At 41.9% G+C, this 12684-nt stretch overlaps 1 protein-coding gene across 1 annotated transcript; it reads right to left on the bottom strand.

Moving 5' to 3' along the window:
* Positions 1–10052: 10052 nt before the first annotated feature.
* On the bottom strand, positions 10053–12421 carry LOC142176558 (uncharacterized). Its single transcript, XM_075244533.1, has 2 exons — positions 12016–12421; positions 10053–10141 (listed from the first exon to the last, which is right to left on the bottom strand). The coding sequence occupies exons 1-2, from the start codon at positions 12419–12421 to the stop codon at positions 10053–10055; spliced, it is 495 nt and encodes a 164-aa protein (XP_075100634.1).
* Positions 12422–12684: the final 263 nt, after the last annotated feature.

Here is a 12684-nt window from a genome sequence, read left to right as displayed (position 1 = left end):
GAGGGGAACCCCGCAATTTGTATCTTCTGTACTTTTGTTCGTCAATACCTCAATCGGGTCGATTCGGCCTTTAGATCAGTAAAAATCTTCGAACCTGTAATATGGCCCTGATGTTCATTAGGTCGGCGACAACGGCTTTTATTTTTTGCCCTTGGGCGTATGCACTTTAATAATTTTTAGGGTTGAGTCTTTGAGTTGAGCTCCAACTAGAGCTCAATTCACCCTCAAGTTTTACGCCTGCAGGGGCTGGCGACAATAGCTCTTACGCCTTGGATCGGAGCGACCTTTTATGTATGTGGCCCTGAGGCTTGTGGAGCTGGGGACGATGGCACTTACGATGTGCCTTTAGGCATGTGTAGTTAACTATTTTGGATCTGGTTTCCGAATCGGGTTACGACTCGAGCTCATTTTAATCTTCAAGTTTTCAACTTTCAAGCTAGCCATAGTGGCTCTTACACTGTTGGTCGTTGCGACCTTTTAGTGTGCGGCCCTGAGGCTCATTTCGCTGGCGATAGTGGCTCTTACACTTTTGCCCGTGGGCTTATTATAGGCTTTGTTTTCCTCTCGTTAAGATCTTTTTGAAATAATTTTGCTTGACCCATCATCGGTTCGGGAAGAACCTCGATTTCAAGTCGTTAGCGGCAATGTTCGAGCACCTCGGAAGGTTTAGCTCGTAGGTTGAGTAGCTCGAACACTTGTGATTTGGAGCTGACATGGTTGAAGATCATTTGCCTGTTGAGGGTAACCTGTTTTAACTGGTTCTTTTCGAAGTAGATTTGAAGTAATGTCCTGTGATTTTGTTAGCGACGGTCGGGTGTCCCCGAGTCGCGTTAATTTGGCCGGTGCAACCGTTTTGACCGTAGTCATATGTGTTTGGCCGGAGCCTATTTTGATCCCTGAGTGATAGTTTAGGCGTCTACATCGAGGGTATGCCCTTTCGGGAGTCTTACAAATGCGACATATAGCCTAAACTTTGGGATTGAGTTTTATGCCTGTAGTAAGGTCTTACAAAATTTTCATGCTTGTTGAGGTCTTACAAATGTGATGTATAGCCTAAATATCAGGATTTTCATGCTTGTTGAGGTCTTACAGTTTGTCATGCATGTTGAGGTCTTACAGTTTGCCATGCCTATTGAGGTCTTACAGTTTGCCATGCCTGTTGAGGTCTTATAGTTTGTCATACCTGTTGAGGTCTTACAGTTTGCCATGTCTGTTGAGGTCTTACAGTTTTTGTTGCTATGTAAAATAGATCTGGCTAGACCGAGTTTGCCCGCTCGGGGTCTTATGGCCTTGGGTTTTCCAGTGTATGGCGACTGACAATAGTCTCCGAGTCATTGAGTTTGCTTAGGCCTGAAGACTGTTACTCGTGAGTTCGGAATTGCCTCATTGGGGACTTATGAGCTCGGAGTTCCGACCCTGAGTTCGTGAAAGTGCCAAATTGTTGACGCTAAGTCTCTGAGTGTTTCGGAACGTACTCCGTGGAGGAATCCTTGCAATGAGCATGATAAAATTTTCCTTTTTTGAGTACGAGATGCTGAAAGATATTCTTTAATTGCTTGGCGTAAATACATATTGTTTTGTTGTCGAGAGCTCGGCTCGTGCGGGCACGGTTCCTTGACCGTTTGGCCTGGTACATGATTTCCCGTTGGAACTTCGTTTGTCATTTCCCAGGACGGAGCTGATTGCAAAGAAAGTCTGGTAGGCTCATTGAATCCTTATCAGGAAGTGGGTGGACGTTGCCTCGTTAAAAATCTGCCGGCAAAAACCCATTTCGGGATAAAAAACCGTTCAAAGGAAAAGAGTGCAATATACGCTTTGATACCTCAGGGTCCTCGAGCCGGAGTGGCATCCCGATTGCCTTGGTCACTGGCCTGCGCAAGAGTTATCGTGAAGTAAAAGATAGAAAAAGGGAGAGGTAATTATACCTTGGCGGCGATGGCGCTTTCGGTTCTGGCGTTCGTTTGGCGGTTGCTATGTGGTCCTCTATTTGAACAAGCCTGGGGCGAGCATCAAAAAATCATGTGAACGAGGTGTTGGTGCTCGTCCGCATTGTACTTTTTGGCTGTTTCTTTTCTCGGGACTAGTATTTGGCCCGGTTGCCGAGAAATTACCGAAGGTGCCCGTTATTGAGAAGTCGGGCCACTTCCTCTCGGAGCATGCAATCCTCGGTTCGGTGCCTGTGCAAGTTGTGAAACTCGCAAATCAAGTTGTAGTTCTTTTGAGAGGGATTCGAGTGTATAGGTCTAGGCCATCTGGCATCCCTGATTTTTCTAATGGCGAACACGATGTCCGATACATCGACGTTGAAGTTGTACTTCGATAGGTGGGGGACCCCCATTGGCCCCGTGTCCCCATCGAAGCCACCTCTGTTAAGGGGCCCCCGAGGGTTCTGTCCTCGGTTTAACAATCGGTCATTGCGAAGCAGATTGCATTTCAGAGCGTTTCTCCTATCACCGGGGTACAGTTGGGGCCTCTCTTTATTTGATTTTGACTCCTTCTCTAAGAGTCTGTTCTGGTATACTGAGCCCGAAGGGGCTCCCAGCTGGCCGTCCTCGAACCTAATTTTTGACTAATATCATTTATGGATGTCCGACCAGGTTACGGCGTGATACTCGATCAGGTTCTCTTTCAACTGCCTTGAGGCCACCGAGCTTCGTTCGTTTAGGCCTTGAGTGAAGGCCTGCACTGCCCAGTCATCGAAGGCTGGGGGTAGTTCCATTCGTTGACATGAATCCTCATAGCATTTCGTTCTCCTTCTGCTTAATCTTGAATACGTCGGACTTCCTTGTCGCTACCTTGATGGCACCGGCGTGTGCCCTTACAAAGGAGTCTGCTAGCATTGAGAATGAATCTATGGAGTTGGGAGCTAGGTTGTGGTACCACATCTTGGCCCCATTGGAGAGCATTTCCCCAAATTTCTTTAGTAAGACGGACTGGATCTCATCGTTTTTTATGTTATTGCCTTTCACTGCGCATGTATAGGCAGTGACGTGTTCGTTGGGATCCGAGGTCCCATTGTATTTTGGGAGTTCTAGAATTCTGAACTTCTTCGGAATGGGTTTCGGAGCTGCTTTCTCTGGGAACAGCCGTTGCACAAACTTCCTCGAATCTATACCTTTCAGGATCGGATGCGCGCCCGAGATTTGGTCAACTCTGAAGTTATAAGTTTCGACCTTCTTATCATTGGCTGCTATCATTTTCTCACCTGAATTGATTCTTTTGGTGAGGTCTTCCAGCATTTTCATGATGGCAGGATCGGCTACTGATCCGTCATTGCTTGGCCTCTCCGGTACCCGGTCAGTTGGGGGAGTAGTTTTCGGCGCTACTATACTGGGAGTCTTCGGGTGTCTTTGCAACTGAATGATAGCCAACTGTTGTGCCTGCAACATTTCAAAAATATCGTGAAGAATAACTTCCTACGCTTCCCGAGCCGGGATCTTTTGGGCTTCCTGCTGGTCGCTGTGTTGTATAATTCTGTTGGTGTGTGAGGTTTCGTCGACCTACTGTGCGTCTTGCGAACCTGCATCCGCTGGGATCGGTCCAATTGCGTTATCAGGGTTCTGCGGTGGAGCGCTAATGACTGGAATAGCCATACCATTTTCGCCGTGATTTTCGAGGTATTCGTTTTTTTACCGAGTGAGACATTTCGACCAGAAATCAAGAGATCTTGGACAAGAAATAGTGTGAAAGATAACTTGAATTTGTGCAATGAAACTAGAAAGAAAATAATCACTATTACTTTTAGCCCCACGGTGGGCGCCAAACTATTTACCGTAAAAATGGTAACAACAATTAAATTTGTAAATGTGATTCTAAAAATACGTGATCTATTTGTATGCTAGTTGTTAGAGCAGTTGATGCTAGGGGTGTGAAGTTTAACGATGAAATACAAGCAAAAATGAGACAACGATCAAATGAGGGGCTTGCTACCCAGGCTCCAGACAGGTCGATGAAGGGCCTCGGGGTCGATATCCGGCTCGAGTTCTAGATATCGGGGGTAGTCGGGAATGGTATAACAGTTAGAATATAATTACAGAAGGCTCTTTGTGGCCAATACCAAGCAATAAATGAAGAACAAGTATAAAGCGATAAATGTTAAGGATGGCCTCGAGCGAGTAAGAGCGAGTAAGTTAGAGAGATGAAAGAGAGAGAGAGATTATTGGTCTTGTGGAAAATAGTTGGAGAAATAGTAGCCTCTTACAAAGTGGTGTGGATTCTCTTTATATAGGAGAGGGAATAAAATATAATACAGAGTGCATTAAATGTAAAGACACGGGGATGGGATGGCTTGGTGCGATACTAGACTCTGTTGATGCTAGTTTCTCACCTCGGGAGTTCCCCACCCTCAGAATCTTTGTTGGGTTGTGGGCGAACCTCGGGGGAGGGATCTTGATCGTAGCCTTGCAGCCTCGAGATATCGATATGACTCCCAAATGCACCTTAGTGGCGAGAAATTGATCCCTCCGATTTCACCGTATACAGCATTTGCGATCAAAACATCGCAATTGCGATTATACCTAAACCAACACTCCAATTTCTTAACAAAACACTCTGAAGCTACTACGAAACTCACCTGAGCCCTCGGAGCTCCAACCAAACACCCACACAAGTCTAAAAACATAACACAAACTTGCTTGGGGCCTTAAAGCATATCAAACAATGTTGAATTCATGAATCTTACCCCAATTAATGCTTAATGAACTTTAGAACTTCAAACATCTACATTCCATGCCGAAACCTATCAAATCACGTCCAATTGACCTTAAATTTTGTACACAAGTCACATTCGACATTACAGACCTACTCCAACTTCTGGAATAAGAATCCAACCTTGATATAAAAAAAGTCCACTCCTGGTCAAACTTTTGAAAAACCTTCAAATTTCTATGTTTCGCCAAATGAGCCCGTAATGACCTACGGACCTCCAGATCCACTTCCGGACGCGCTTCCACCACCAGAATCACCATAAGGAGATATTGCTAGACTCAAAATCCCAAACGAACATTGATAACATTGAAATATCGTCGGTTCTTGGGGTTAGTAGGTTATTATCGCTGGTTTGTGGAGGGATTCTCACCTATTGCAGCACCTTCGACTAGATTGACCCAAAAAAGTGATCTGTTTCGATGGCCCGATGATTGTGAGGAGAGCTTTCAAAAGCTCAATACCGTATTGACTACAACACTGGTTTTATTGTTGCCTTCCAGTTCAGGGATGTATACTGTGTATTGCAACGCTTCACATATTGCATGGGTTGTGTATTAATGCAGGAGGGAAAATTATTGCATATGCTTCATGTCAGCAGAAGCCCTACGTGAAAAATTACCGCGTACACAATTTGGAGTTGGCCGCGATAGTTCATGCTTTCAAGATCTTGAGGCATTATTTTTATGGGGTGTCTTGTGAGGTTTACATCGATCATCACATCTTTCATCATTTATTCAAGTAGAGGGATCTTAATTTGAGGCTGCGCATGTGGCTTGAGCTACTAAAGGACTATGATATCACCATCCTTTATCATCCGGGCAAGCAAATGTGGTCGCGGATGCCTTGAGCCGAAAGGCTGAGAGTATGTGTAGTTTGATATTCATTTCAGTAGAGGAGGGTCCATTCTTCATTTTTCGAGCAGATCAAGGCTCGTAAAATCAACGACCCTTACTTGATGGTTCTTAGGGAAACGGTAGTACAAGGTGGTTCCAAGGAGGTTACTATCGGTGGGGATGGTGTTCTCCAACTCTAGGGCCATCTATGTGTTCCTAATGTTTATAGATTGAGGGAGAATATTCTATATGAGGCACACAGTTCTCGGTATTCTATTCATCTAGGTGCTACGAAGATGTATCGCGACCTGAGGCAGCATTATTGGTGGCGAAGGATGAAGAAGGACATAGTTGAGTATGTAGCGAGGTGCCTAAATTGCCAACAGGTTAAGTATGAACACCAGAGCCCAGGTGGCCTAGTCCAGTAGATGGTTATACCTGAGTGAAAATGGGATCGCATCACTATGAGAAGGAGCTAGTTGCCATTGTTTCACGATCCAAATTTCCCTCCGTAAGATGTCGTTATGGCACCTAGTCTCTACGACTATACATGTATAATAACTTAAACAGCAAACATCAACAGTTATATACATGTATAAATCTATAAACCCTGTGAAATATAAATCACAAGCTCTAGATACACTGTGGAACTCTTCTATACATCATTGTCTATAAGATAAAAAGGAAATAAGAAGAAGAACAAGATAAAAGGGGACTCCAAGGCCTACGGACGCCGGCAAGTGTACTTTGAAGTCTCCAAGCAGCAGCACAACATTCTAATATCGAGGCTGGTAGGAAGTACCTGGGTTTGAACAAAAAAATGTGCAGAAGTATAGTATGAGTACACCGCAATATTACCCAGTAAGTGCCAAGCCTAACCTCGGTAGAGTAGTGACGAGGTCAGGTCAGGACCCTACTAGAGTATAAGTAATAAGGCAGAAGATAAAATGATGCAATAAAATGGCAGAGAAATGAAACATGTTTACTGTGAAAATGGTAACAATAATTAAATTTGCAAATAGGATTCTAAAAATACATGATATATTCCCGAGCTAGTTGTTAGAGCAGTTGATGCTAGTAATAAGGAGTTTAATGACGAAATGCAAGTTAAAACGAGATAGTAATCGAATGGAGGGGCTCGCTACCCGGGTATAGGTCTGGTCAATGAGGGACCTCGGGGTCGGCGTCAGGGTCGAGCTCGAGCTATCGGGGATAGTCGGGGATGGGATAATAGTTAAGGATATAATTAAACAAGTCTCTTCACGGACAATACTAAGCAATACGATGAATAACTAGTAAGAAAGCAATTAATATTAAGGTGACTTCGGGCCAGTGAGAACGAACAAGTTAGAAAGGAAAGAGAGAGAGAGAGAGAGAGAGAGAGAGAGAGAGAGAGAGAGAGAGAGAGAGAGAGAGAGAGAGAGAGAGAGAGAGAGTATTGCATTTGTGGAGAAAATGGAGCAACCTCCGTCCATTACAAGGTAGGGTGAGTGTTACATCCCGCATTTTCGTATGTTAATGTTTCGTCGTAAGTTAATCAATGTAAGTTCGGGGATGGGATTATTTTTGAGATTTTCAGTATTATGCTACTTTAAACAAGTGATAAGTAAATTTATGAAGGTGAGAAGGGAAGCAAGTCAAAGAAAATAACGTCCAAGTTGGCATGTTGGAATAAAATATGGCCCGAGCTAAAATATCCGGTATTTTATAGACTAGTGTCATACAAGGTACTACATGACCATGCAAGTAAGGTGTATAAGGTATGTGAAAAGGGAGTAATATTTTAAGCAAATGGAAATAATTCTCAATTTTGTGGGTAATTAATTAATTACTGGGTAACGGAATATTACCTAATTAGTTGGAGATATATTTTGGATAAGGCATAACGCGGAAGATTTCCTTGAAAATCCTAGTGACTCATGCATTAGTAACATGTATGTGGCATGATTTGAAGACTTGACAAAAGTCTTATAACGTGAAAAAAGCACTATTTTAGGAAATGGGTCCATTATGTCTAAAAGACATAAATCACATCTCACTTTTATTAAATGTGCTTTGAAGAATTCAAATATGATTTATCTGTATCTTGCAAGAAGATTCCATTGCTAGCCCTTGAATATGAACCACCAAGGACCAAGTCCTTAAAATCCGTTGAGGCATCACTGAGACTTGATGTCATCGCTAGTGCAGGATTCAATGTTTCACGAACCAAAATGGCCAGTTTGATTAGTAATGGAGATGTTCGTGTCAATTGGACAACCGTGACAAAAGCAATACTACCATTAAGACTGGAGATATCATATCAGTTAGTGGAGAAGGCAGACTTAAGGTCCAACGTGAAATGCTAAGTCAAAGACAGCCCGGTACAATCTTTTCAAGAATATCATACGGATTCTTCCCTACTTCGGTCCTTCATTATATGTTTTCGCAAAAGAGAATCTGTGCAGGTATGTTAAGGCTATCCCTTCTTTCTTTTGGCATGATCCATACGATATGAACGAAATGTGCAAATGCACAAATTCCAAAAGTGACTCTACTCATAGAAGTAATAGAAATATCTATGTTCTTTAATTTCCAGGTGTCATAATATTTTATCATATGTTCATGGGTCTCAGAAAAATACGAAAGTTGAAAGGATGTTACTTTATGATATTGCTCAAGGGACAAAATGGTCTTATGACATTCTGAATGATTTTATTGATGTACTTTTCATGCATTGCATCCACGTGCATTGACTCATGACCAGATGGCGTTATATACGCGTATATATGTAAATATATGTATATGGGATATGGAAAAAGGTTATGGCATTATATACGCACCACCACCTGATCAGCTGGTACATGATGATGATGTTGCCTACAGTGGCTGAAATATGATTCAAACGGTGTTATATACGCATATATGGGTATGTATTCAAATGGTGTTATATACGCATATATATGTATGTATTCAAATGGCGTTATATACGCGTATATATGTATGTATATATATGTATATGGGATATGGGAAAGGTTATGGCGTTATATACACAACACCACCTAATCAGTTGGTATACGATGATGATTTTGCCCACAATGGCCGATATGATATGATAGGATGCCCTCAGAGGCGGATGATGTTATGAAACATATACCTACGCACGACATGACATTCACACGCATATGCATGACGCTGAAAGTAATTTATGATTTACAAAGTTATTCAGACTTACGGGTTGAGTCATGTACTCCATATGTCTTCTATGTCTACTATGTATTTATTTATGTGCCTTACATACTCGGTACATTATTCGTACTGACGTCCCTTTTGCCTGGGGATGCTGCGTTTTATGCCCGCAGGTCCTGATAGACAGGTCGAGAGCCCTCCAAGTAGGCCATCAGCTCAGCGGAAGATGTTGGTGCGCTCCATTTGCTTTGGAGTTGCGTATTTGGTTAGTATGATTTAGACGTCTATTGGTTGGTATGGCGGGACTCTGTCCCGACCTTTGTGGCACTTATGTACTCTTAGAGGCTTGTAAACATATGTCGTGTACGTGAAAGATTGTACGGCCCTGCCGGCATATGTTTTGAGTTTATAAATGATTATGTTAGTCTATTAGGCCATATGTCACATGTATATCATGATGTAATAAGAAAGGTACATTACGTTGGTACTAGGTCAAGTAAGGTACCGGGTGCCCGTCGCGGCCCATCGGTTTGGATCATGATAGTGAGTTTCTTTTATATAGGTGGGGAACTCGGCTACAAGTACATGGAGATTAATTACAAAGTATAGATATGGGATGGCTTGACGTGATGCCTCAGCATAGACTCTGGATAGGCCGAGCCTGTCAGACTTAGCTATGTACCTTGGGAGCTTCCCCTTCTATCCTGACTTCGATCTTTGTCTTCTCTGAGTTGGGCCTAGACGAGCCTCGAGGTCGGGAACTTTATCGTGGCTTACCATCCTCGGGGTCTCAAGGCATTCTTCCGAAATGACTTGAAAGCGAGAAATAAAGTCCTCTGATTTTGCCGCATACAGATAGTGTCATGCCCCGAACCATGGTCTGGGCGTAACACGGCACTCGGTGCCTGACTGCATGTGACCGAGCGAACCAACTGTATGGCTGAATCAACATGTGGTATATATATGAGCTAGAGGTAAATATAAAACATGAAAATCTACTTAAGAGTATGACTGAAATATCATAGATGCGGAAAATACTAAAAAGGTCTGCAAGTATAAACAAGTAGCCGACAAGGCTAACACATGAAAGCCTACTAATATCTAACTGACTGGGTTATAGTCTATGAAGCCTCTAAAGAACACTAAAAATACTAACTGTTTACCGAGACAAGGTCCCCGGTATAATTTATTAACTGAAATACTATAATGACTAAAACAAAAGAGAGATAAGGCCCCGAAAGACTGGGGCTTACCAATAGCTGATACGAGATGTCCTAGGAAGCAGAATCGTCAACCTGAAAATCAATACCTATATCGCAAGATGTACCCCGGGCAAAAGGGACGTCAGCACATTTGAATTGCACTGGTTTGTAAAACAGCTGAAGAAAAGAACTGTAAATACTGAAACTCAAACTGAACTGCTAGCTGATAAACTGGTAATTGAACAAGGAAGTAAGGATATGAATACTCCCTCTTCTGAATGATGAACAACATGTTTAACTGAATATTAAACTGTGGCCTCAGGACATATATATATGCACAACTGTGGCCTCGGGCCCAAGTATACGTATACATAACTGCGGCCTCATGCCCAAAGATACATAAAACAGAAATTGCAGCCTCAGGCCCAAATACAGGTGTTCAACTTTCAAGAATATAAAAATTAGGAACTAAGAATCATACTGCAGTACATGATACTGAAATAATGAGCCATAATGGGCTACATGATACTGGAATAGTGAATAGTATTAGACTGAGATGGGTACTCATAATAAGTTGATTTTTCATAACTGAAACTCATAGAATATCGAATGATTATAAAACTATGTCATCTAGAGAATAGAAGTTCTACTACTATTCGGGGAACTAAGGCATAATTACTTTTTGAGGAAACTGGTAATGGTCATAATGAATAGGACGTAGGGAGAATCATAAACATTCCCAATGTAAAGAGTTAGCCTTACATACCTTAACTTCCTGCCCTTGAGCGTAATACAACATTTGTCAACCCTCTCAACTTTAATCTACAGCAATACAAGTCAAAGGGATTCCATATTAGCTATGATGCTCATGTTTTGGTCACTTAAGTATTTTATCAAACACTTAGTAAAAATAAAACTTCATAGTCCTTATTAATGGTGTCTCTACACCCAACAACTCATTCTCTTGTTCCTAGATAAATTCTAAAGTCTCAAATGATTATAATCAACATTATTCTTCATCGCCCATAAGGTAAACAACACCCTTAACCAAAAATCAACACTCAACACCCCAACCCTATAATCGTTCATGCTTTTCTATCAAACCCATCAACTCATATCTCATGAACTAGGGTTTATAATCATTAAACCAATGCTAGAATCAATTAGAGGGTGAAGACATTACCTTTTTGAAGTTCAAACCCTTTGAATTCAAGTTCTAGGCTTCCTTCTCTCAACAATGATGTCCCAATCGAATATCTAATGATATGGAGGGTTTACCCATGTTAATAAGATGTTGGAAAATTGAAATTAAGTTAGAATCACCATTAGAACTTACCTTGGGTGGTGGAGGGACCCTTAAAGAGTTAGGTTTTTGAGAGCTTTACTTTCTAGAGCAAGTTTTTATGTTTTAGGGGCTGTGGGGGATGAAATAAGGCTAAAAAATGACTTCCCAAGTTGTCCACCGCGTCCCAGTCGACGCGACCACGGTAAATCACTGGGACACTACCTCACCACTGCGATCGCGATAAAAACGTGGCCGGACCGCGATGGTTACACACCATTCTGTAAAACGGGCATAATCTTTTGCACAAAGCTCCGTTTGGGCTCCACAATATATAATTGGAAAGATATTTCAAAGTCCAACAATTTCATGCTTTGAGTTTTTCCAATTCGTTACACATTTTCACTAAACATTGTTGGAAGATAGACCTTCTACAAACATAGTCTATTTTGTCAAATCTTATGCACCTCACTTTCCATCTTGATTTTGAAACAACTATTTTTACTCATAATCATCCCGATGGGACTTCACATCTTCAAAATATATCCTTACTACTCCTTTAACTCATTCATACCTAAGTCGAATTTTACGGGGTGTTACATTATCTCCCCCTTGGAATCATTCGTCCTCGAATGATGGTTCTGGCTGCAACAACGGCTATCTATGGACATTAAACGTGTGTGATGGAGATATGAGAATACTGAAATATCATGAATACATGTATATCAAACTGGACGATCACGTGATCACTAAATACTAAGCTGAGTAAATACTGAAGGACATAAAGATTATAATATAATACCTGAATGGAAAGGTTAATTACCTTCCACATTTTCCTTTTGCTCTTCAAAGAGAAGGGGATATCTAGACTTCATGTCCTCCTCGGCTTCCCATGTAGCCTCTTTAACCTTTTGATTCCTCCAAAGCACTTTTACTGAAGCAATTTCCTTAGTTTTGAGCTTGCAGATTTGATGATCAAGAATAGCCACTGGAATTTCTTCGTAAGACAGGCCGTCTTTAACCCCTATAACCTCTGTAGGAACCACAAGTGACGGGTCTCCCATGAATTTCTTCAACATGGACACATGAAACACCGGGTGTACAGCAGCTAGTTCTTGTGGAAATTCTAACTCATAAGCCACTTGTCCGATCTTTCGCGGGATTCTATATGGACCAATATAGTGGGGACTAAGTTTCCCCTTCTTCCCAAATCTCATAACTCCTTTCATGGGCGATACTTTCAGAAACACCCAATCATCAACTTGGAACGCTAAGTCTCTACGCCGCACGTCCGAATAGGACTTTTGGCGACTTTGAGCCGTCTTCAAATGACTTTGTATCAAGTTGACTTTCTCCATAGCCTGATACACCTTTGCCCATACAGAGCTTCGTACAGTGCCATCTTGATACTAGAGTGATAGCTGTTATTATAAGCAAACTCAACGAGAGGTAGATGATCGTCCCAATTACCTTTAAAATCAATAACACACGC

The sequence above is a fragment of the Nicotiana tabacum genome, chromosome 3 (genome assembly GCF_000715075.1).
Source record: "Nicotiana tabacum cultivar K326 chromosome 3, ASM71507v2, whole genome shotgun sequence".
Lineage (NCBI taxonomy): Eukaryota > Viridiplantae > Streptophyta > Magnoliopsida > Solanales > Solanaceae > Nicotiana > Nicotiana tabacum.
The sequence above is the reverse complement of the archived record's forward strand: the minus strand, read 5'-3'. Positions and strand labels throughout refer to the sequence as shown.

Coding starts and splice junctions, on each gene's coding strand:
- LOC142176558 (XM_075244533.1), bottom strand. CDS start 12,421: ATGAAAGGAGTTATGAGATTTGGGAAGAAGGGGAAACTTAGTCCCCAC. Junction 10,142..12,015: donor GCAAAAGGAAAATGTGGAAG/GTAATTAACCTT, acceptor TTCAATTACCAG/TTTATCAGCTAGCAGTTCAG.